The 23,430-nt window shown below is 40.9% G+C and overlaps 4 protein-coding genes across 7 annotated transcripts; 2 read left to right on the top strand and 2 right to left on the bottom strand.

Annotated features, from left to right (window-relative positions):
• The first annotated feature begins 193 nt into the window (after window positions 1–193).
• Window positions 194–1,687, top strand: LOC145698756 (alkylglycerol monooxygenase-like). The gene is made up of 4 exons (XM_081775974.1): window positions 194–494; window positions 531–790; window positions 831–1,418; window positions 1,457–1,687. The coding sequence occupies exons 1-3, from the start codon at window positions 316–318 to the stop codon at window positions 1,277–1,279; spliced, it is 888 nt and encodes a 295-aa protein (XP_081632100.1). The 5' UTR covers window positions 194–315; the 3' UTR covers window positions 1,280–1,418; window positions 1,457–1,687.
• Window positions 1,688–1,708: 21 nt separating this feature from the next.
• Window positions 1,709–3,351, bottom strand: LOC145697684 (acetylcholine receptor subunit alpha-type unc-63-like). The gene is made up of 7 exons (XM_081774898.1): window positions 3,338–3,351; window positions 3,090–3,272; window positions 2,670–3,040; window positions 2,527–2,626; window positions 2,331–2,479; window positions 1,928–2,290; window positions 1,709–1,884 (listed from the first exon to the last, which is right to left on the bottom strand). Exons 1-7 carry the CDS (start codon window positions 3,349–3,351, stop codon window positions 1,709–1,711), a joined length of 1,356 nt encoding a protein of 451 aa, XP_081631024.1.
• A 407-nt stretch (window positions 3,352–3,758) lies between these two features.
• LOC145697088 (uncharacterized) lies at window positions 3,759–9,244 on the bottom strand. Of its 3 annotated transcripts, XM_081774240.1 has the most exons (7): window positions 8,138–9,243; window positions 7,446–7,511; window positions 7,106–7,262; window positions 5,661–5,762; window positions 4,248–4,607; window positions 3,933–4,182; window positions 3,759–3,885 (listed from the first exon to the last, which is right to left on the bottom strand). In XM_081774240.1, the coding sequence occupies exons 3-6, from the start codon at window positions 7,143–7,145 to the stop codon at window positions 3,935–3,937; spliced, it is 750 nt and encodes a 249-aa protein (XP_081630366.1). In that variant the 5' UTR covers window positions 7,146–7,262; window positions 7,446–7,511; window positions 8,138–9,243; the 3' UTR covers window positions 3,759–3,885; window positions 3,933–3,934. The 3 variants fall into 3 exon arrangements, with proteins under 3 accessions (XP_081630366.1, XP_081630363.1, XP_081630365.1); XM_081774237.1 differs by lacking the exons at window positions 7,106–7,262; window positions 7,446–7,511 and having other exon boundaries at window positions 8,999–9,244; XM_081774239.1 differs by lacking the exons at window positions 7,106–7,262; window positions 7,446–7,511 and having other exon boundaries at window positions 5,661–5,756; window positions 8,999–9,244.
• A 4,028-nt stretch (window positions 9,245–13,272) lies between these two features.
• Window positions 13,273–17,833, top strand: LOC145698854 (uncharacterized). Of its 2 annotated transcripts, XM_081776078.1 has the most exons (6): window positions 13,273–14,888; window positions 14,960–15,817; window positions 15,906–16,628; window positions 16,670–16,858; window positions 16,919–17,148; window positions 17,190–17,833. In XM_081776078.1, the coding sequence occupies exons 2-3, from the start codon at window positions 15,605–15,607 to the stop codon at window positions 16,575–16,577; spliced, it is 885 nt and encodes a 294-aa protein (XP_081632204.1). In that variant the 5' UTR covers window positions 13,273–14,888; window positions 14,960–15,604; the 3' UTR covers window positions 16,578–16,628; window positions 16,670–16,858; window positions 16,919–17,148; window positions 17,190–17,833. The 2 variants fall into 2 exon arrangements, with proteins under 2 accessions (XP_081632204.1, XP_081632203.1); XM_081776077.1 differs by having other exon boundaries at window positions 15,906–16,858.
• The last annotated feature ends 5,597 nt before the right edge of the window (window positions 17,834–23,430 follow it).

Here is a 23,430-nt window from a genome sequence, read left to right as displayed (position 1 = left end):
ACGCCTCGACTCGGATATAAAATTTATCATCAGCCGTAAAAGTATTCAGGACTCCTCTTATTCAACAGTCTGAAACTGTTCTCATGAGCATTAAAACTGTTTCATTCTTCCGCCTCTTAAACTTTCGATTATATAATCACTTGGTATAAAATGCGACAGAACAGCCCTCTCCGTCACAAAATGAATCGTACGCTTTTTGAAAAAGAGAATTTTTGGGAAAAGACTTTTTCTATCCGTTGCTTCTGGTACCTTGTCTTTCCCAGCGAGACAAAATACCAACACCCATCCGATGTCCCAAGCATTTTTGAAGGCTTCATGCCCCTTTTCGCGACGCTGATAATTCTAGAGGCGCTGATCTGCCAGTTCAAGGGGCGATTCCGACTGGTTGATGCTTTAGTGACTCTGGCAAACTGGAATTTGGTTAAAATCGCGGATTTCTTCACATCGAAATATCTGATCCTTCTCTCCTACACCTACTTCTACAACAACTACCGGTACAACTATCAACCTTAGACCTATCAATGATTAAGGGCGTTAACCCTCCCCTGGGACTCAAATTTTGTCTGGGCGCTAACATTTTTCCTCAACGATCACAACTACTACTGGGAGCATCGATTCCTCCACGAGACAATGATTGGTTGGTCGGCTCATCAGGTTCACCACTCCAGTCAGGACTTCAACTTGACGATCGGGATTCGACAGAGTGTTTTTCAAAAGCTCTTTTCTGCTCCTTTTTATATTCCGTTGGCTTTGCTTGGTATTCCACCTTCTCTTTTCATGACTCACACAGGTAAGAAAGCCGCCAATCCTTTAGTCTAAATTATTTTCAGCAATAAGCGCCGTCCATCAACTTTGGATCCATACTGAGCTCATTGATGGAGTCTCGCCTCTTTACGACTTCTTTTTCAATGTTCCCAAGCACCACCAGCTCCACCACGGGACAAACAAATACTGCATCGACCAGAACTACGGCGGGGTCCTCATCATCTGGGACCGAATCTACGGCACATTCACCGAAAAAGATGAAAACAAGGAAGAACCAATCGCATACGGACTAGTTTACGGATCAGAATCGTATGAATTTTCATATCTTCAACTTCGATACTACAAATTTCTCCTCGAAGAAGTCAGAAAAGAGAAGACTTTAAATGAATTGCTGATGCGTATTTATATTTATGTGGTGAAAGGGCCAAGCTACAACCCGAAGAAACCAAAGTTCAGAACTGGCGATAAGGCAGATTACCCTGATGGCTACCCAAAATATGGGAAAGGGCTCTAAAATTTTCTTTATCTTTATTTTTATGAGTATTTCAAGTCCCAAATAGACTTTACGACCCGAAAATTACTATGAAAAATATCATCACAGGTTTCATCCTTGTCTCCAAGGCGTATTTCGTTGCTGATTTTTATCTTTTGAGGTTTTTCTCAGATTTTTGCCGCCATTAATAGAATTCAGTGATGTTGACACAAATCCACTTGTCTTCGGACTCGGCATCTTTTATTGTGCGATTACAACGATTTGCATTTGCGAACTTTCATCCGGACTCAAATCTTCTTTGAGAAACTTCCACCAAACGCTTGGAATGGCCTTGTTTTTATGCTTGTCGATCATTTTTACCAGCAATAAGCTTGTTTTTGCGTGCTATGCCTTTTGCTTCGCTCACTTGATTCTTTAATAAAAAACTGATTATCAAATAATACGTTGATTTTACTGAGGATCGTTCCAAAATCGCGTCATCAGAGTGCTCAAATACACAATAATAATAGCAAGGAAATAGAAATACGCGCTAAATCTATCGAAAACTTTCGCAATGAATTGCCATGTCTCCATTTTCTTTTCATCTTTTTCATTTTCCTCGATCTTCTTTCTAGTGAAATATAATTCTGAAAAAATGCATCATTTTCATCCCATTTTGTTGATCTTTACCATTCAGAACTTCGTTCAAGAGATGATCAGTTTTCGAATCAAACTTTTCCTCATTCCTTGTCTTCGAAGCTATTTCATTGACCCTATCATCAATTGCTTCTTCCATTGTTTGAGCATTTTCAGGAGGCTTCATGCAAAGAACTTTTGGCAGAAATCTCAAAAAGACACATCGAATCCAAGCCGGTATATGTCCAGTTTCTTCGTTCATTTTCAAGCAAATCACGGTAGAAACAAGGGACAGTGCTACCAAAATCAAGGATGCGACAAAAAACTGACCAATTAGAGAAGTTTTATCAGGCATTGGAGGAAGATCTCCTGAGAGTTGGTCCATGAAGACAACAAGAGCCAAAAGAATCGTTATATCTCGGAAGCATATAAGATGGTGAAAATTAGAAATTCTTACTTAGCCCAATTTTGGTCCCGGGATCTTGGGGGAGTAGAAAACTGAGGATGATAAGTGCCACTGCTAAGATGCAAGGCAGGGCGATTGACATCGTTGGCTGAAGGGTATATCTTCGCAATACCAAAGTATACGTTATATCTTGTAAGGGTCTCTCGTTGATTTTTGAGAAGATTATCATTTTTGATGAAGGAGAAACTCTCCTGCGTAAAGATCAATGCAACAGGGGTACTCAACAAAGTTGAGCATTCCGTCCGTGCTTAGGATTTCCCACTCAGTCGAGTTTGGTTTCATTGGATCTAGAAAAGATCATTTTTTTTTTTGAATAACCCCTCAAATTACCATCAAACATAAGGCCGGTTTGGCCAACGCCAGTGACATTGTTCGTGGGTGTCCGAACTCCTAAATTGACTTCGGCGGATGTAAATGTCCACGATCCGAATTTCAACGGACAGTATTGCGTATCGTAGGGGTAGAAAGTCATGTCTAGACTGCAGCCAGCAACATATTTTACTACCGGATACCAATAGCATGTCCCGTCGTTATATAGTTCAACTCCTGCTTGATGCTTGCTATCAAAATCATCAAGTAAGCTTTCGTAAAGAACCATCTCTGGTCGGCAGACACGATCGACCGGAATAGTCATTTTTGTTATTCCTCCGTTCATGCTCGGCCGCCAGTGGAGAAATTTGTTCTTCCACTCATAATAGAGTCTAAAAACCAAATTCAGCGGAGCGCTGGGGGACGGAATATATGACTTACAGAATGGAAAAAGTGATTTGATCTCTTCCCTCAACGCCATGAAACTGTGTCAATTTCGAGTCCATCAGAAGTTCCACCGGCTTTCCCGTGTCGGAAGGAAGCACTCCTGGGTCAACTTTAAAAAGAGGATCCGCAACGTATTTGACGCATTTGTCTGGGACCAGGCTTGAATCCCAGGGAGTTCTGTCAAAGATTTTTTTTGCCTCCTCGTATTTAATTGTGCAGCCTGTTCGATTTTTATCCAAAACATATTTGAAGCCATGTTATAGTCGTTGATAGAGAAGAGCATTGTCCATATCAAATCCATTGACTAGAATTTTATAAAAAAATGATACTTTGATCCTGATAATTCCCCTTACCTGATAAAAATAAGAGTAAGAAAAATACTCTCATATCTGGCTTATCTCTTTTTGGCCAATGCTTTCTGAGAAAAATGCTGCTAAATGTTTTTTTTAATTATCGCTGTCACTTTTGTTTTACGGTTTTTTGACTAGAAAGCAACATAAGGCCATTATCTTTAAAGACCTGGGAAATAAAAATAAGCTTTCAAACAAGATAAATCTTAAACCAAACTAGTTGAGTTCAACCGTGGTATCGGGAAAAGTGAGGAGCTATCAATGCGATCATTTTCAGGCCGTCATAAAAATAAATCATCATATTTTTTAAAATGTACAGGTGAGTTTATTTTGCAAAATCAGAAAGGTTTTCAGCTGATGAAATTTTCGAATTTCTTCTTTCAAAGTTAAGTTAATTTTTAGGCGAGCATCGAATTTTTACAGGAATCATGGAAAAGGATCTTAAAGTAACAGTCGAAATAAATCCTCTATCAACTGCAAATTATACCTTTAGATTGACAGGACATTTTGCCAATCAGCTGGCAGTTCTTTTTGCCAGCTGTCGACTCGCTGGACTTGCTTCCTCTGGCGGCGTCTTCGTCTTCGCTGGCGTTGCTGCTGCGCTGCTTTGATGGAGTCTTCGGTTCCGGTTTCAGCGGATTGCTCATCGATCGTGTCTAAACGACTTACCTTTGCGCTTTGCTCCTCTTCGCGAAGTTGCTGGAGAAAACCACCCCAGATTCGATCCATCGAAAGACCTGAGAATCAGTTTAACTCCCTCTCGCTCCGGGGCACAAAAATTGCCGGAAATTTGTTATCTTACCGCTGAACCGATCATTGAGTCTGAATTCTTCGGTCAAAGTGTCCGAAAGTTTCTTGCCATCATTTTTGAAGATATGAGAAAACCTCGAAAGCGTGGATCCATTTCTCTTTGGCCTCTTCATTTGCGTATTTTGCTGAATCTGCTCGTATGTGAGCCCTTCTCCATTATTTTCTGTATCAACGGATCGCTCATTTATCTTCTTTTTCTTCGGCTTTTCAGAAAGAGAAGTGTCTGGTTCCGAGTCAGAATTTCCAGTTCGCCGGCCGGAGTCAGAAGCAGACCCCATTCCAGAATCGTCCATTCCGTCGGAGCTAATGGATTTGCCGTTTTTACGAAGCGAATCAGAATCTGAGTGCGACCCTGAAAACAAGAAATTTTAGCGATTGTTAATTAAAATTCCGAAAAGTGTTAAGAGATCGATTCACCGTGGAAGGTGCGTTTTTGCGGCTCAAAATAGAGAATAATAGTTACTAATTAGTCAGGGTCAACAGAAGGGTTTAGAGAATTTAAAGAAAGCAATTTTTAGATGCCTTTTTAAGGACCCCCCGTCAGCTTTAAGCTGAAAAAAATTTTCTTCGAAAAATAGAAATTTTTAAAAACACCAAAATTTTGGTTCTTAATCCGTCCTCAGGTCAAATTTGCTTCGATTACTTGATGAGAGAAAGTTTTGACCATGAAAAATCAATATTTTTGCCAAAATTAGGGCAAATTCGTCAATTTTCGGCGAAAAGTCCAATATTCAAATCCGATTTTGGGGGTGAAGGAGTCGAGATAGACCCCCAAAAAATGATGCCTCAAGATCGTTTTTGACCTGAAGAATCTATTTCCGGGGTCAAAATTTTTAAATTCCGAAATTTGATATTTCGAAAAAAGCTGACGGGGGTCTAGGGTCGGCACCGACCACCATTTTTCGTGGTCGGTTTGGTTGGCCCCCGTGAAAAGAGGCCAAATCCGTGGTCGTTTTGGTCGGTCGGGTCGGCTTTTGGTCGGTTTTTTTGGTCGGTTTTTAAAGAGCAAAATTAACATTTGTCAACATTCTTCTATCGCACACGGCCCTCGAGGGCCTCGGATCGAAGCATTTTACTGTGGCAGTCGATTTGCCATGAAAAGTTTAATTTTCAAGAGCTTTAGCCCGGACTCGCCGTCGATTTTTCTCTTGTCGCCGGAGAGAAATAAAAAGAAATCGCTGAAATGCGTTTGTTAAAACCGACCTAAAACCTACCAACCCAACCAAAAGACACAAAAAAACCGACCAAAACCGACCAAAAGCCGACCATCCAAAATCGAGGTACAAAATCTGAGGTCGGGCTGGTTGGTGCCCGTAAAAACCCGACCATTTCCGACCAGGTCGGGTTTTTTGGTCGGGTCGGTGCCGACCCTAGGGGGGGGGGTCCTTAAGAAAAAGAAACTTACCGTCGGAATCGTTTTTCTGGTAGTCGAATCGGTTCAGGTAGCCAGGAAGTTGAGTGTCGATCACATGGTTCTTCGCGGAATCGTTTTTCACTGCGCCTAAATCTTGAAAAAACCGTTAGAGAAGAAGTCTGGGAAAAACGCCGATTTCTTGATGACGCAAAAAGGGAGATCCTGTGGACAAGCGTTCAACGTCCGCTGAAGTAGCCCATCCTCGCGAGTTGTCACAGACAGCTGCCAGAATAGTCAACGAAAGTAAACACCTCCGCCTAGAGTCGATGACACGTTAGGAAATCGTGGATTTATTCGGCGAAACGCACTTCAGATTAAATTGGGCACTATCAAATTAAACAAACTTTTTTTCAAAAATTTCAGAAAAAAATTTTTTCAAAAAATTTATAGATTTTTTTTCGATTAGAGAAAAATCATGATTGTAGTAAAAAAATATCGTGAGTCCACGAATCGCTCGGTTACATTATTGTTGTAAGTGGTTAATCTGATCTCCTTGGAACGCGAAAGAAAATTATTTTCTTGAGGACGGGAAGACGACGTCTGATCCGCCCGATCGCAAAAATAAAACGCGGAATTTCGAATTTAGCGCGAACTTCGCTTTTTAGCCAAAAAACAACGGTATCAAAAATTAACCAACATTATTAGATAAATTCGCCTCAAGGAGGCTGCAGTTCCTCTAAAGGGAAATTTTATCAATTAACAATTTTTGTTCACCCAAAATAGATTTTGTTGGACATGGAGTTATCCGCTTCGACCGAAAGACACGTCTTTTAAGAATTTTATTTGCAAGGCTGCTAGAACAGGTCATTTCTTAAATTTGTTAACACCGTTTTTTAACACCGCGCGGTCTTCTCGAATAGCCAATCCGTGTCAACAAGGCTGAGAAATGACTGTAATTGATTGTCGATAAATCAAGGGAGGTCAATTAGCTAGGGATGCTAACCCGTCAATTTAAATCGAAAAATAAGGGTGTCAATTAATTAATTTTTATCCGAAAATTTTACAAAAAAAAAACCTGAAATTCTTTGTTTATTCTTTAGAACCGCTAAAACTGAATATAAGGCGCACTGTGAGTCGAAGGAAATTAGAGCACGTGATTGCAAAAAGGTTTGAAAATGAGTCCGGTTTCGCGGTCGAGCGCGGAAACGCAGCCCAAGCGCGGTTACAGGCGGTTTACGCAACGTCCTTATCCACTTATGCTCAAGATGAAATTTTTCACCGTAAATCGAAGGCGCTTGGGTTCCAATACCGCTCTTATCCGACCGTTAATGATGAGTCAGCAAAAAATAGACGAGTCTAAAAGCCGCTTGCGGCTTCGAGCAAAAAAGACGATAGCCGCGCTTCGCTCGGCTTTTATCTATTTGGCTCGAAGCCGCAAGCGGCTTCTCGACTCAAATGATTTTGCTCTGAAGTCACCGTAATTTTTCACCCCTTACCTAGATCCCTATCTAAGAGGGAGTCGGTTAGTTCCGTCATCGTTTTCTGATCCTTTTTGGAAGTCGCGTTTTAAAGCCTTTAAAGCCTTTTGAGGCGTCTTTAGTCTTGTTACCTTGGGGTTAGTCCAGGGTCCAATGTGACGGAGCAGTTAACTACCTAAAACGGATTTTAGGTTTTTAGATTTTTTTTTTGAAGAAAATTGAAATTCCTCTTTTTCCGTTAAAAAACGCTTTAGAGCGTTGGCTTTGAGGTTTAAAAAGTGTAATCTTGCTGGAATGATATAACATTAACTCGGGCGAGCGGTGCTTATCATTCCAGAATTGGATCGAGATAAGTTACCTGTTGAGAAAAATCACGTAGAATTCCAGATGCCAGAAAGCGACGCCGCCGAGCTGTCAAAAAAGACTAAAAGATTTGTAAACATTCAGAACGCACGTGGATCAAGTTTTTTTTTACTTGTAACGACTCATTTGTCAATTTTCTCAAAAAAAAAATAAGTTTTTTTCTTGGTGTTTATCAAAAAAAATCATCATCCCCGGAAACACATTTAACGCATCTTTCTTTTCGGAGAGCTACAATTAAAATCCACGTTATAACGAGCGGTTTCCAAAGCTGGAAGCTCGTTTGTCATGTTTTTCTTTTGAGCGTTTTCGACTTGTAGTTACTCAAGGTGCCGCTATCTCTGAGCACGCGAAAAGAGCAAAGAAGCTTTTAGAGCTACTTCTTTTTACGAACGCTCTTCCGCTCGACATTTTCAGAATTTTTTTTTTTGACTCGAAATATGGAAATTTCATTTTTCAGAAGAAAATTTTTTTCGACTCGAAATATTGAAATTTCATTTTTCAGAAAAAAATATTTTTTTCGACTCGAAATATGGAAATTCCATTTTTCACAAGAAAAAATCAAAAATATCTTGATGCCCTGTATATAATTATGATTTTTGTAAGTGCGGTGCTCACAAATATTTGGTAAGGAGCTGCGGCGCAAAAATAAATGAGTTGAACGAAGTGGCTAAGTTGAGCTGCTCTTACCTGGCTCGGAGTTGCGGCAGTGCCATTATCACGATCGTAAGGGTGGGCTCGTGGGGGAGCGTTATGAAATGTAAGGACGGGCACAGGTGGAAGGGATTAGACAGAGAAATTTGGGAGAATAAGGGGCTTTTTAGAAGAGTAGGCTTGGGTTAACGGGATTTACTGTTCATTCACGGGTTTAAGGGGGGCAAGAGCTTATGCTGAGGTTAGGGTTATGGTTGAGAATGGTCAAGGGTGGTCAAAAAGGGTTCAAAAATTTTACCTTTGATTTATTTTTTATAAATTTTTAAAGGTCACTTCTTCGATATTTCGACTTTGAGACAGGGAAAGGAAATTCTCTAAGTTTTTATGGAAACCGAAATTTTTGTCTAAGAATTTTTCATAAAAATTATTGATTAAAATCCGTTGTCAAATCTGAAAATTGGGAATTCAGGCGAAAAATTTGTAAATATATTAAGATAATTTTTAATTAAGAAAATTTTTCTCGAAAAAGCATGTTTTGATTGATAAACTAAAGAATATCAAAACAAGCTTGAGATCGAATTATGAGAAGCGATAAGCTCTCAAAAACCTGTTTGAACGAGACTAATCCCTCGGCTTTTTTCTGATATTGAGACTTAATTTTTTCGCGAAATCACCCGCCTAAAAAGTCGCATTATGACAGATGATCTTGGTCAGGGATCAGCCGCGGCTAATGCGATAAACTCAGATTTGTTCTTTTTTTTGCTTGTTAAGTTGCATAAGGTGCGACTCTTATCTCAATAAAAATGATAATAAACCTCGCAAAAACGATTTTTTTACACAAAAACGGGAAAGAAATGAGGGTTCTATCTCAGAGTCATATTTCCGGGGCGAACATACCTTGATCGAAAATGTCTTCTTCCCTTTTTCTGCAGCAAATCCACAATGCAAATTTCTGCCCACAGCTAAGATCATACGATTCTTGCTCAATTTCGCAATCCATTTTCTGATTCCAGTTGTTCATTTTTTTTACTTGGTGATTTTTCTCGGTGATTTTCAAAACTCTTGTGACGATTTTTGATTCGATAAAAATGAAGGAGTTCAAGAAATTGCAAAAAAATACTTTTCTTGAAGTTGTCTTTGGTTTTTTTTGTTGATTTGAAAAGAAGCTGAGGAAGGAATCTCAGACGCGGCGCGGCGGGAGCGCGAAAGCGGGCTAGAGGGCGCTAGGACGAGAAATGCGCGAGAGCAATGATTAGTCACGATTTAAAGAATAAAAAAACCGGCTGGTTTTGTCTTATAAGCATTTTCACTGAAAAAAAAGTCTTGCATTCGATATTCTTTTTTAAAATAATATTCTTTTTCATTTTTTAGAATTACATTAAAAAATATTCTTGCCCAAAATATTTTTCAATTTTGCCAATTTATACTTTTTATGGGGCAACCAAAGAATTCTTTTCTCAAAAAAAACGACATTTTTCAAAGAGCAAAATTTTGGTTCTCAGCGTGTCAGGGGGTTTAATTTCTATGAACTAGGCGATTTTGGTCAAAGAATTTTTCGGGAGTCGTAAAAATGATGATCAGCGATGATTCTCAAATTTGATACTTGTCATTGGAAAGAGAGCCGACGGTAAGAGTGGAAATCCGCTCGATTCCGAATGTATAACTCTTGACTGAGCGGTGATTCTCCGGTCCACTCTCGCGCGCTTATTTGGACAGGTCATCTTTAGGAGACAGAAAATGCCAAATCTTCGTCGGGCGCATTTTTGATCTAGTATCGCTTCGTCGCCCGATTTTCTTCAAGTCAGAAAAAATTCACCAAAAAAGATTCACGTGGACGATATTTTCAGAAAATAATAAAGTGAACGGAAATGATGATCGATTCGGAACTTGTTATCGTACGCTCTTTTCGCATCACAAAACTTTTGCGTCCTTTTTTTAGAATGCTTTTTGAGAATCGAATAAGTCAAAAAGACCATAAAAAAGCATCTTAGAGGAGACAATCGATTTTTAAATGAACCATTGAAATGATAAAACATAAAAAATATCTTCACCATCTATAATTTGGTCGTTTATGAATTTCTGAGTAGAAAAATCGCTCTTCCAACCGCAGCTGCTTGAAAAATAAGGAGACAAAGGCGCTTCCACACGTTGAGGTCGAGGAGTCTTGAGTACTCGCTGTCGGATTTGCTCTTCAAAGCTGGAAACATTTGTGGTCTGAATCAGGTCCTGGAAATCTACCCTCAACCTTGTCAAAACTTTTTCAAGTATCTTTTGATGATTTTTGTATACAAAATTGAACAGCTAAAGTTTTCAGAAAAAAAAAGTTCAATTCGAGACGAAAAATCTGAGAATCCAAAAATGCGGCTTAAAATGGCGATAGGCTGACCAGAGAGTCAGTTTCGCGGAATTACGTGAAATCAGCGCGCTGCCGGTTTCTGTGCATTTTATCTGAAAGGCGGCTTGAGTGCCTGACATTCAAATAAAGCGCTTTCAACACTAATCTTTCCGAAACGAAGAGTTCTCTGTCTGATTGTCGATTGTTCATTTTTCAACATTCTACAATGCATCTTATCAAGTTTTTTTTTCTGGTTTATTGAATTTTTAGAATGACTGTTTATATATTAAAAAGACTGTTAAAAAGGGTTGAAAGTTCTTCTTTTTAGAAAGAATCGTCTAAGTGCTCATGTTTTTTGTCGGTTAGGATTATTCAACCTAAAAAATAGGATCAGTTTTTGCGTTCACAGCTCTCCTCCGTCATAATTGGATTCGATTACCTTTTTTCCTTGAAGAAATTTTTCGATTTGTTTTTGCGCTTTTTCCCAGCGAGCTGAAGAGGCTGACGGATCTGATTAATGATTTACTGAGGGTCTTATCAATCGAAATCTTCTCAAGTTCAAGTGACATATTGAATATGCAGTTTTCTCTTGAAGAAATGCCGCATTTCGAATTTCGAATGTGCAAAAATCATGTCAATTACTGTAATTATGCTCAAGCAGTTCAAATCATTTTCCCACAGATCATCCCAGCAAGCATATTTTGAAGAATGATCACAACCAACAACAGAAGGATTGTCAAGACCATCATCAAAAAGACCAAAGTTTCTGAAAAAACCACCAACCTGGCAAAAAAATAACTTAGCTTCTTTACCGATATTCATCTTGAAAATAGCCGCGGCTAGAATTCCCTGATCATTTTCCATTTTTTTCTCAAAATAATATTTTTGAGACCTCTTTCTCTTCTTCATGGAGAATAGCTTTGATTGAATTTGTAATTTCAATTCAATCAAAAAGCGACTTAATCAAATATCCAAAGTTCACGAAAAAACTAGCAAGTTTCGCTCCTAAGCCGCCAAAAGCCGATTGCTAATCATCTGCAAAACCGCATTTGGCACCTTATTATGAGCGAACGGGTAAAAAATGACGCAATGCATGACTTTGATCCTGTTACTTGTTAATTCTGGAAGTTTTGCTTGTTGTTTTGGCTTTCGGAAGTGATCATTTAAAACTTCTATTGGCGGAGTGAAGTTCTATTCGATAAGCGAGGCGGATCTTTGGAGGATGAAGGGGGATCAACTGGCGACTTCAAACGCATACACAATATTACTCTCTTACACAACACGCTTTTTTACAGACTCTCCTCTTTGACCCCTTGTGGTTAAAAAGAATCGCGGTAAAATAGAGTCTTTGTTTATTTTAAGAGACCCTTAATTTTTTAAAGATTTTTCTTCCTTTTTTTCTATTTTTACTTTTTTCTGAAGTGTCTGCTTCTTTATTTTTGTTTGATTGAACCGTTTTTTCACCCCAAAATATTTTTGGTTCGTAAGAGTGATCCCTTCCGCTTTTTTCAAAGTTATGCAAGGCCCAAAATCTATCTAAAGAATTATGCAGCTTGAATAGTCGTTTGTCTATACTCAAGGATATTCAAAATGCAGAAAAAAACATCCGGATTGATTTAATTTGCTCAACAGCTTTTTCTGAAAAAATCTAATGGTTCAAAACAAAATAAAAATACCCTCAAAAAAACAGTTTCTTTTTCAGGGGAAGCTAGATTTTCCTTTGATTAAAATTTTTTGTCTTGAAATTCAGAATTCTTGAAAATGGAGCTTCGTCTAAACAAGATCAGTCCCTGAACGTGTTCCACCGCGTTGGATCTTATTTCTTGATTTGATTCGTGAGCTGGCTCAGGCTCATCTCTGCTCAGACAGTTCACATTTTCAATGGCCCCCGTCTCCCTTTACTCATGTTCAAAGGCAAAATGACTAAAAATATTTCTATTTTTTTGAAGGAAAAAGATGATGTAGTTTTCACGATTATGTCATCATTAAATCGGATTCGTCAGAACGTAATTGCATGGCAAATCGTAATTTGAGACTTGTCGAAAGAGGACAGTTTGGTGAGCCGAGAGGAAGAAAAAGTGACATATTGATTTGATCCCTGTTTTTCCTGCTGATCCCGATCATCTTTCACTTTTCAAAAGAATGTGTTCAATGTGTTTTTCGTTGTTTTTTTTTAATTTTCATCAGAAATATTTGATGACTCATCATCATCATCATCATAATCGTCAAAACAGAATTTACAGGCGCACTTGTTTTGAAATCCTTCAACAACGATCGCCTCATAAAGCAAACTGAAAGGAAGAGCAAGTAAAATGCAAGGGCAACAGAGCAGGTATAAACTGTCTTTACACGAGCAGTCTGTAAGCCTGGCTTTCCCCATATTTCCCCATTAAGCCCCATGATGTAGGCAAATTCCCATATAGGTCCACCATGAGGACAGTGAATCAGCAAGAGCATCCACTCAGCCGAGTGAGCTCATGTCTCAGCGCAAGAGCGCCATCCGAACTCATCCAGCGCATGCTTCGGGCTCTCAACAGCGCCCCCAAACTCTGGCACGCGCCTGGCTCTGACTCACGATGGCGCCTGAGAACCAAGCCTCAATGACGCACATGCAACTGATAAGAGGGCTTACTCACCTGAGAATTGACGTCAATCAACCAACTCGGTTCTCACACACTAGCGCCCTCGCCAACGGCCAGATTCTCCAACGACGCCCAACGATGGTGCACGAGAGTCACTCTTTAACGCCCTCTGTACACTTTTGCGCCCTCACTGTTCTCCTATATAAACTGTAACAATTCGGAATAAATTCATTCATTAACTTGAAACCCAAAAAACAAAACAACTTGACTTTTTACTGACTTCGCAACAAACAACAGCAACTAAAACAACTTGCAAACAACCAACAACAAACAAGACGATAGAGCTCTATACCCAGGCATATAAATTCGCTTGGCGATTTTCGCCAAAAGCGAAAGCGAAGCGAAAGCGAATCGAAAATTTCGCTTTCGCCCCCCGAAAATGACACTCCGAATATTCGCTTCGCTTTCGCTTTTTGTCCCCGATTTTCGCCAAAAATTCGCTTTCGCCGAGACCTCGCTTTCGCCAAATTTTCGCTTATGGCGAATCTTCGCCAAAATTTCGCTTTCGCTAAGCCCTAATTTTCGCCAAAAGTTCGCTTTCGCCAAAATTTCGCTTTAATTTCGCTTTCGCCAAATTCTCGTTTTCGCCAAGAGTTCGCTTTCGCCAAGAGTTCGCTTTCGCCAAGAGTTCCCTTTCGCTAAGATTTCGCCGAATCTTATGTTTTTATCTTTCAAAGCGGTATTAATGTTTCATCACTGATTATTTAATAGGCAGATTGCAATTTTCTTTCATCAAGATCAAAAAAAATCATCGTTTAAATTATCTGCGGAAGTCTGCGCCACCTTTTCAGCAGATGTTCTCTGCAATAAATTCAAACCGGAAAGTCAGTTCTCAAATCAAAACAAAAATAGTAAACAAAAATGTCAGAAATTTTAAAATGTCAAATGTGCTGGTGGATCGGCCCGAGAAATTCTCTTTCGAGACATTTGCAAGTTGACCATTTTCTTCAAAAGCCATTTCAAGCAATGGATTTTGCTCAATACGACTGGAATCAAGACCGAGAATGGACAGTCGAATTTGACGGAGTAAGAAGTGATCCAGGAACGAAAAATATACAAGAAAAAGAAAAAAGATACGAGGTCCGTGTGCTATGGGATTGCGAAAACATAGACAAGAAGACGTTTACGAAAACATTCGAAGACATCATGGACTACATTCTCAATCCTACATTCATCGATGCAGTCAACAAATCGCTCAAGAAAAAGTCAGAAAAATCAGCAGCGAAGAAAGTCAAGGAAATCCACGAAGAAATGAAAAAAGCGCAAAATGAAGCAACCGGGGAGTGCAAAATATGCTACGTTCACGAACTCGATTCAAGCAACTTCTCCATCTTCCTCAAGAAAAATACTGCCTATGAATATTGTCATTCCACTCATGTTCTCTGTAACACCTGTGCTCAGAACTGGCGACAGAAAACATGCCCTTTCTGTCGCGAGTCTGGACGTTTTCATTCTTTTGAAAATGAATAAAACAAAAAATAACTAACCAAACTCATATTTTCTTCTCAAATTTACTTCTCAAAGGGCCTTCAAAATTGAGCTCAAGAGCAGCTACAACGAAATGCGCGATAATTGGGAGGAGCAGAAGGAGAAACAGTTGAAGTGCTCAAGCCAGACAACTCCAACTCGACAGTTTGGAAAAGTGGACGGAAGTGCCTCTTGCTGAGGCGCAGTTAAAGAAAGCCAAAAAAAGGTTTCCGAGAGACTACGAGAACCTTTTGGAACGGGTCGTGGATCGAGACAAAGATAAACAGGCACTCCTTTTTAACCAGGATGATGGAGTGGATGAACGAGACCGTGTTAAAATCCAGTAAGTATTTTTTCCTTACTTCTTTATTCTTTACTTCTTTATTGACTCTTTTTGTTGATTTAATTTTTAAGGGCGGAGTTGAAGGACTTTAAGGACAAAGTGAGCGCGTTGGAAAAGGAGCAGAAGAAGCAGGAGGCCAAGCAAAACAAAGACCTTCGCTTAAAGTCAAAGCTGGAGGATGATATTACTCACGCTGAATGAAAGATCACCAACTGCAAGCGTCAGCTGAAGTCTTACAAGGACAACCCTGTCGTCGAGAAACAGGCTCAATTGAAGGAAGCGCGTCTTGCTAATCGTGAACTAATGGAAGAGAAAAAACTCAAGTTGGTTGAGGAAGTAGAGCCTACCATGTTAGAAGCTAGAGAGCAATTGGAGATAATTGTCTAGAATATCGACGGAGCCAGGGCTGCCATCCATCAAGGCGAGAAGCGCATTCAAGAGTTAGAGCGGGAAAGGGACGAGATCCGACGACGATCCTCGGCGAAAGAAAATAAGTTTGGTCCTTACGCCGGGGAGATTGCCCGGAAGATTGGAACTGGTGGATTAAGGAGCCTGTTGGCCCGATTGGCAATCACATTGATATTCACGATAGCTACCAAAAATACGCCGGTGTTATCGAGAAACAACTTGCCACCACTCTCCATGGATACATCGTATTCACTCTGGAGGACAAGATGAAACTGAGTTAGTCTACTTTTAATTATAGTAAAACTATAATGTGTCAGCCAGCCTGTTCAGAAGAGGCTGCTCAGGACATTGGTCAGTCCGAAGTAAGTAACCCCGGGGGATCGAACTACCCGAGTGTGCTTACCACGAAAGGCGGCGAGTTCAAGTACCGTTCTGGTATCAGTGGAGGAAGTAACGATCTCGTTGCGCGTTATCTGTGCGAGTCCAATGATTTCCAGAGTATCACCGACAAGAATGCAAGGGTAATTTGTCTTTTTTAGTTTGTCTATTACCAATCACTGATTGGCAATCAGTAGTCGACTAACAAGTGCTCAAACACGATATTTTTAGGATCTTGGACAAGCGAAACGGGAGCACGAGGCCTATCAGAATGATTTCAAAAAATGGCAGAAAAGAGCTGGCGAAAAGAAGGACGTTAAAAGAAAGAAGGAGCAGATTCGTGCAAACTTAGATAATCTGATCAAGGGATGCATGAGGAAAGATGAGCATTTTGAGAAGCAGCTCCGAGAACTCGTTGTCAATACTGACGGCCGTCATGCGCAGTTGATGACCGAGATTCATCACAGCCAGGCAGAGACCGATGCGAAGAAAGATCAACTTGTAGGCATCGAAGAAAGAATGGAATACGCTGAACGCAAGATTGATGAAAAAAGGTTTGCGCTCGTGAGGGAGAAATGCTCGACAAAAGAGCTTGTGGCCCTAGAAGCACGAAAACTTCGCAGGGAAAATGACGCCAGGAAAATCGAGAAGGAACTGAAGGAGATCAAGCTGGCGAAGAAAGAAGTCGAAGATACGATCGTCGCGAAAAAGGCTGACGTGGAGAAATGGAAGAAGGAAGCTGAAAACGCCATTCAAATCGCGGAAAGCCACTGCGAGCGCCCAACCAAACCGCTTACGAAAAAGCTGCTGACTGACGAGCGGGAGAAGATCTCTCGTGACTTGAAAATCAATGTCAAGAGCTCCGACAAGGATTACGAAGACATCAAGCGAACCGCGGAGTAAGCAGCCGAGACCTACAAGAAGAAAAAGCCAAATCTCAAGGCTCGTCAAATCGTCGGTTTTATTTTTTAACTCTTACTATTTATAAATATCAGGCCACTGGGAAGATAGAAGCTGCAGTGAGAATTCGCCTCTCGGAGCTCAATAGCCAACAAGTGTTGAGGATCAAGCTCAACGAGTCTCCCACTTCTTTAGCCACATCTGCCGAGGAAACAAATACGAGGGCGAGTGTAAAATCATCCCAGAGAAATTCGACCTCAACGCTTAAAGCCAAAGCCAAGGAAGTGAGTTCTATTTGATAAAAGGATCAAATTGTTGATTCTCGATTGCTAAAAATAATTCAGCGATCACCATAAACATGTCGAAGATCATCGGTGACCAAACGATTGACATGGAAGCCCTCTCAGAAATGGGCATGAATAAGGCCAACACAGCGACTCTCTCCGGAGGGGAGCGAAGCATCAGCACGGTCATCCTTCTCATCGCGATTTGGCACGCTACAAGCTCGCCATTTCGATGCATTGATAAGTTCGATGTTTACATGGATGCCCACCACAAACATATGGCGACTCACGTATGAACCAAGATATTTTTTAATGCTTACTTCAAAATTAGATCTTGTGCCGCTACGCATAAACTAATCCGGGCGCCCAAGTCATCTTCCTCACTCCCCAGGGCCCCTCTGACGATCAGAAAGGTCTCCGCAAACAGTTTGGTGACATCTTTCAGTTCCTCAAAATGAAGGACCCCACTCGCGCCGAATAAAACTAAATGCTCACACCATTGCTGCCTACTGATACAAGTTCACTTTATGCAGGGCTAAAAATTATTGAGCAAGTATTGAAGAATACAGTCGTTTTGCCGCTTTCTATTAGGGTTAATTTTAAATTTAATTTCTAGCTGTAAATTTTCTATTTAAAAACTAATCTCCAACGAAGAAATATGCTGATTTTGACGGGTACAATACAGATGACTCTGTTTACGTTGATGATATTGAGTCAGTTTTGACATGCCAATGGCAACGTGCTCCCAAGTGGTGGAAAGGGGATGACGAGCTTGATTCTCTATTTGGCCTAGTTCAGCAAATCAAGACAAAATTGAGGAAGAAATACCGGAAACCACCCAAAACTGGGCATTTTAAGAAAGGTAGTGTCGATTATAGAATTACTGGGATTACGAGATTGAAATCTATCCTATGTCCAACTTTTTTGCTCGTTTTTTGTTCAACTTTTGGCTGAATCTGACGCACTCAGGGCCCATAAGAAATATCATCGCTGAGTGAATCATCCATCAGCATGGACTAAAATTGCGCAAGAGTTGCGTATTTTCGTATGTCCAATAAACATCCCCCGGATTCTGCGCATTTTTTACAATGGCCATTTAGGAGCCGGACTTGCACCTACGCTTTCTTTTTCTCACATTACGAGCCCAGAATTTCCCCCGAGCCCAACCGGGTCCTGCCAGAAGCCAGAGAGCGCCGCATGGCAAGGAGCCATGTCAAAGCAAACAAAACTCAAGTTTTCAAAGCCTCCTAAGAGACCGAGACCTGACGATGAGAATGAAACTCTAGAAATCTCAAGTTCAGACGAAGAAACCGAAATTTTGACGCCGGAATTTTTTGCGCAGGCCGGGTCAAGGAAATGGTACGAAAAATTTTCGGCGACAGGCGAGTGGCGCTCAATTATGGAGCGAGACATGACTACTGGTAATTTTTCTCTTCCTTGATTTCCATTGATATTTTTCAAGATGTTCTCCGCGGGCTCCAGACATCTGATGACCATCCACGTACATTGGAAGGACTTGAAGCTCTCTTCTACAAGAATCACTTTTGCGGCTGGCTTCGCTGCGTCGGATTCTGCGCAGACAAGAACAAGCCTTTCAGAGCCTACGAGAAAAAATCTGGTCAAGAATACAACATCAAAAAAGATGCTCGTAAGAGAATCTCCTTCTATTCTAGCGCTTATTTACTTTTAGTTCGAAGCCATCTGCGAACAAAGCACAAGAACGTCCAGCCGAATCAACAAGAGCTTGCGCAATCCAGTCAGTTCAGAAGTTTCGCTAGACTCCCGAAAATCAAAGATCATGACAAGGAAACTCATCGAGAAAACAATGCGGCGGTAATTGCAAGCCAACATCTTAGCCTTGGTTTCTGGCAAAAGTTTGTCCATGATTGCGCATTCATGTCCTTATATATATCTAGATCGGAGGTAGTCGAGCGAGATCGACATTTGCTGGCCTCGGTTGGAGTCAATCCTGACGTGCTTCGCGATTTTGGACCCACCTCCAGCTACGGGTCGAAGCAAGAGTTAAAAAAATGCGCAGAGAATTTAAAGAAGATCGTTTCCAAGAACGTTCCCGAGCTGTGTCGGAGAGGAATCGTAACTCTGAGTGGCGATCACAAGTCTATCCAAGGGCTCACCAAAGATGGATGCAAAAATGGTCTCTCGATTCTCATCCATCTCCAACGAGGATCTTTGAATTCAAACATAACCCTCGACTTTGTGGGATCTGAGACAACTGATGACGAGACAACTTCCAGAATCTTGGCTGACGTTCTCAAGGTAGGCTTTGCTAACCGGAAATATTTGCGCAAAACTAGCGCAGAGTTTGCGCATAATGATCCTCATAATTATCTTTAGTCTTATGGCCTCACCGATGTCTGGAACGCCAAACGTGTCAATTTTGTCGCAGACTCCAAATTAGAGGAATCATGGAGGAAAACACTTTGGTCTTCACAATCTGCTGGCTGCACAGTCTCAACTGTTTGTCTGAGAGCATTCAAAACAATGCAAGAATCTTCATCTCTGAAGAATCATCCATTTTTCTCACCCCAGCTCAACATGAAGAGGACATCACCGAGTTTCTTAAAGCCTGCAAGAAAACTGTCTCAGGTCCACCTGGAGAGCCAAAAAGCGTGGCTAAATATCTCAAGACTGTTGCGATGACGTCTTCAGATGCATTGCGAATTTACAAGCAGTCACACAAAGGAGACATCAGCGCAGAAGAAGCCTTGAAAAAAGTAGCAACTTATCCAAAGCTAAAAGTAAGTATAATTTGCGCAAACTTGTCCAACTAATAATTTAGTCGAGCTACAGAAGTATCAGATTCTCTTCTGATTTCGAAAAGTACAGCACGCTTGCTGCGCATGAAAAGAACTTCATGAAGCTGAGATACGAGACTGGAGATGATATCCCGCAACATCTTGCTCCGGCCGTCCAGTTTCTTCCATGTTTTAAATGGATAAAGGCGAAGGAGATAATTTTGCGCGAGCTTCACTTCCTCCAAAAGGAATGCGAAAAGGATTCTAGCAAGGTAAATATACTCATCTATGATTTCTTGTTCGTAATCTCAAAAATAACACGTTTATTATAGATCATCGAATCGATCCTGGCATGCGAAAGACTCCTTGTTTTCTTCTGCAATGTGGATCTTCAGTTTCCTAACGAGCAGACTACCACCGAATACCTTTCCATTCTTGCGCGAGCAGGAATAAGAAAGACTATGCTGATGATCTGCGGGAAAGTGTTCGTACCAAGACACAAGAAGAAAGACGGCACAATTCAGGAAGCAAAAACCCTCGAAAAAGGAAAAAACGAGCCTGTACGCATCAACGACGCCCATAAGGCCGCACTCTTCCTTCAATGGCAATCTCGACGGTGTAGACTTGGGGATGCGCAGAAAGCACTGGAATCGCGCGGCACTTCTAAGGATGAGTTTTACTCGGAGAATCTTTCAATTCTGAAAGAACAAGTCCAGACATGGCAATCCGAGGCAAAAGAGTTCATCGAATCGTTTGCGCAAACTTTTCCGGAAGCCGAGAGTGAACAGACTGACGAAAACACCGCATCGCAGGAAGTGACCCAAATGATGACAAATCAACTCAGATTCGACCCAGAAGATCAGCCTCTCGTTGCGCAAAAACAGAATCAACGAAGAGAACCAAGAACCAACCTCGAAAAGATTCAGGACCAGATTGCGCAATATGAGAACGACCAGGCCTTCCCCGAATGGATCAAAAGCACAGTCAAAACCAAGAAACTCGATCCTTGTGCTGCAAATTTCTATTCGGAAATCCTTCTTCTGTACTGGAATCAACAAAAAGAAAGATGGCCGATGCTTTCGGAAGTTGCTCTTAAGGTAAAACTTTTATATCAGACAGATTTTCACCCGACTTTAGATTGCGAGTTTGCCATCTACATCCGCAACAATAGAAAGATCATTCGCGGTTATGGACTATGATTTGGACAAGCATCGATGTAACCAAACTTGCGAACATATTGCGCATCTAGCAATCACGGCGAAATACCGACAGTTTACAGCAACACTGAAAAAAACCTTAGAACTCGAAGGTCTGCCTTATTCTTCTTAGGTGAGATAATTGTCAAATAAAAGTACCTAAACAATTGTTTTTAGCTTTCTTATTGACTCCTTGATGCCCTCCTTTGATTGAAAAAGAAAAACTTGACTTCTCTTCGCGCTTCCTTTCCGCACTCAAACTTGCGCAAACCTGTCCGCGAGAAACTGACTGCGAAAACCTGTCTGCGCGAACCTGTCTGCGCGAACCTGTCTGAGCGAACCTGTCTGCGCAAACCTGTCTGCGCAAACCTGTCCGCGCGAATCTGTCTGCGCAAATCCTCCCACTCGTTTCCAGTTTGCACAATTCCGCCGATTTTTTAGCCTCATTTTCACTGTCACAAAAATGCGCCGAATCCGCTCTACTGAAAAAACTGATATTTTTTATTCCAAGTTCAAAACATTGAAAACTTAATTTCACTCCCGTTACTGATATTCTCGTAACTCACAAATAAAAAAAAAGTCTTTTAACCCCGCGTTTTATTCAAATTTATCTTTCATTTTCGGCGAATTTCAGTTTTTGGCGAATTTTCGCTCTTGGCGAATTTTCGCTTTTGGCGAATTTTCGCTTTTGGCGAATTTTTACTTTTTGCGAATTTTCTCTTTTGGCGAATTTTTACTTTCCGCGAATTTTCGCTTTCGGCGAATTTTCGCTTTCGGCGAATTTTCGCTTTTGGCGAATTTTCGCTTTTGGCGAATTTTCGCTTTTGGCGAATTTTCACTCTTGGCGAAGTTTCACTTTTGGCGAATTTTTCGCTTTTGGCGAATTTTTCGCTCTTGGCGAATTTTTCGCTTGGCGAATTCGCTTTCGCTTCGCTGTGCAAGATTTGCGTTCGCTTCGCTTTCGCTTCGCTTTTTGGCTGGGAAAATTTTTCGCTTTCGCTTCGCGTTCGCTTTGGGTTTTCGAACGAAATTTATATGCCTGTCTATACCTATTAGAGTTCTCCTCCACCAAGCCCTACGAATCTACTCTTTCGTACTAAGGCTTGTTCACCTTTATTAACTGCTAGTAGTCAAGCGAGTACATCCGTGTATTTTCGCTGAGGCCCTAGGATAAAAACAGAGCAGGACTTTCGAACTCTAGTGCATACATCAAGTGTCTTAGTTACATTGGTGACTGAAGTTTCGAAATCCACGTTATCGTAGACCCAGGCTTTCCAATAAGCTTTTATTTACGTTAACGGACTCTTTTAATAGTCTCGTGTTTTTTCACGAACTCCGTCTTAGCCTATACCTGAAAAGGGAAGCAAGGACATAAAAGAACCCTCAACAACACATTGAGGAAAAACTTTTGTGTGGACTACAATAGTCATATAGGTTACGAACCTTAACTGACAACGTTCAGTCTTATCTGTTTGATTCCCTACTTTCGCCATCGAAAGAAGCTCTTGTCCACAAATCGATCTTCTTCTTCTTTTGATCTCTTCTTGTAGCTTCCGTAAGGAATCCATCACAGTCAACGAAGAAACAACTACGAAAAGGTAAGAATATGTCTAATCCACCAAAACTTTCGAGATACGAAAAATTTTTAACTAGAAAATCCCCAAAAAGTGTGTCAGATATAATACCGGTTTTCGTTAAAATTGAAAAGCCCATAAGGTCTGTCATAATTAAAACAGTAGCAATTGACTCAGGCACCCCAATTTTCGAAAGAACTAAAGATACACAAATTATTGCTCACCTTCAAAGAATAGATGCTTGTTTTCCCGCTGTTATCCTCGAGGTGATATGCCTCGAATCTAAATCCTGTTCCGTTCACGTCGTTCCAATCGGCGGTCCAGTACGCAAAAAGTCTCCGATTTTCTCTTGGAGAAACCTTGTTGCCGGCATTACAAAAAAGCCGGAGGAATTCGGCAAATACTACACTGTCATAAAGACTCAAGACGAAATTAATCTTGACAGTAGGTACGCCGCAGTAAACAATCGGCTCAATGGAGTCATAAAGGGAGAAATTTCCGATTATCAAATCCTCGAAAATATCGAAATAGAGCCCGTACAGAATTTTCAAGAAAAGGTCGCCGAAGCCGAGGACGATCTTGAGGAAACCCTCCAAAGCCTTTCAAACTTGAATTTAAATACAACGGTAGCGGAACTTGAAGATGAGGCCGATAAGGAAAAATCACTCGCATCAGAAATGGCGAGTGCAGAACCTCAGCAGGATGAGGACATCAAGGAAGAAGCTCCAAGCCCCTTCGACACTAAAGTCGAGGACTTTTCTCTTGTTGTCGACAAGCCACAGCATGAAATTATTGAGGAAACAAAAATTGAGGAAATGCCCGGCAAAGGGCCCGACAACCTTGATGAAGCAATTCTTGAAGACAAGCATGAGGAGGAATTACAAAAAGCATTAGAGCACTTTCGAGTGGTGATGAGTCTATGGACAGTGACTCCGACTCGGAATGTTCCTCAAATGATCGAGCCCACATATCACTTAATCAAATGTCGAGCTCAACCAAATACAATCTCCCAAAATTCCACGAAACGGATAACATTAAATCTTGGA

Source organism: Oikopleura dioica, chromosome 2 (genome assembly GCF_907165135.1).
Source record: "Oikopleura dioica chromosome 2, OKI2018_I68_1.0, whole genome shotgun sequence".
Taxonomy (NCBI): Eukaryota; Metazoa; Chordata; class Appendicularia; order Copelata; family Oikopleuridae; genus Oikopleura; species Oikopleura dioica.
The sequence above is the reverse complement of the archived record's forward strand: the minus strand, read 5'-3'. Positions and strand labels throughout refer to the sequence as shown.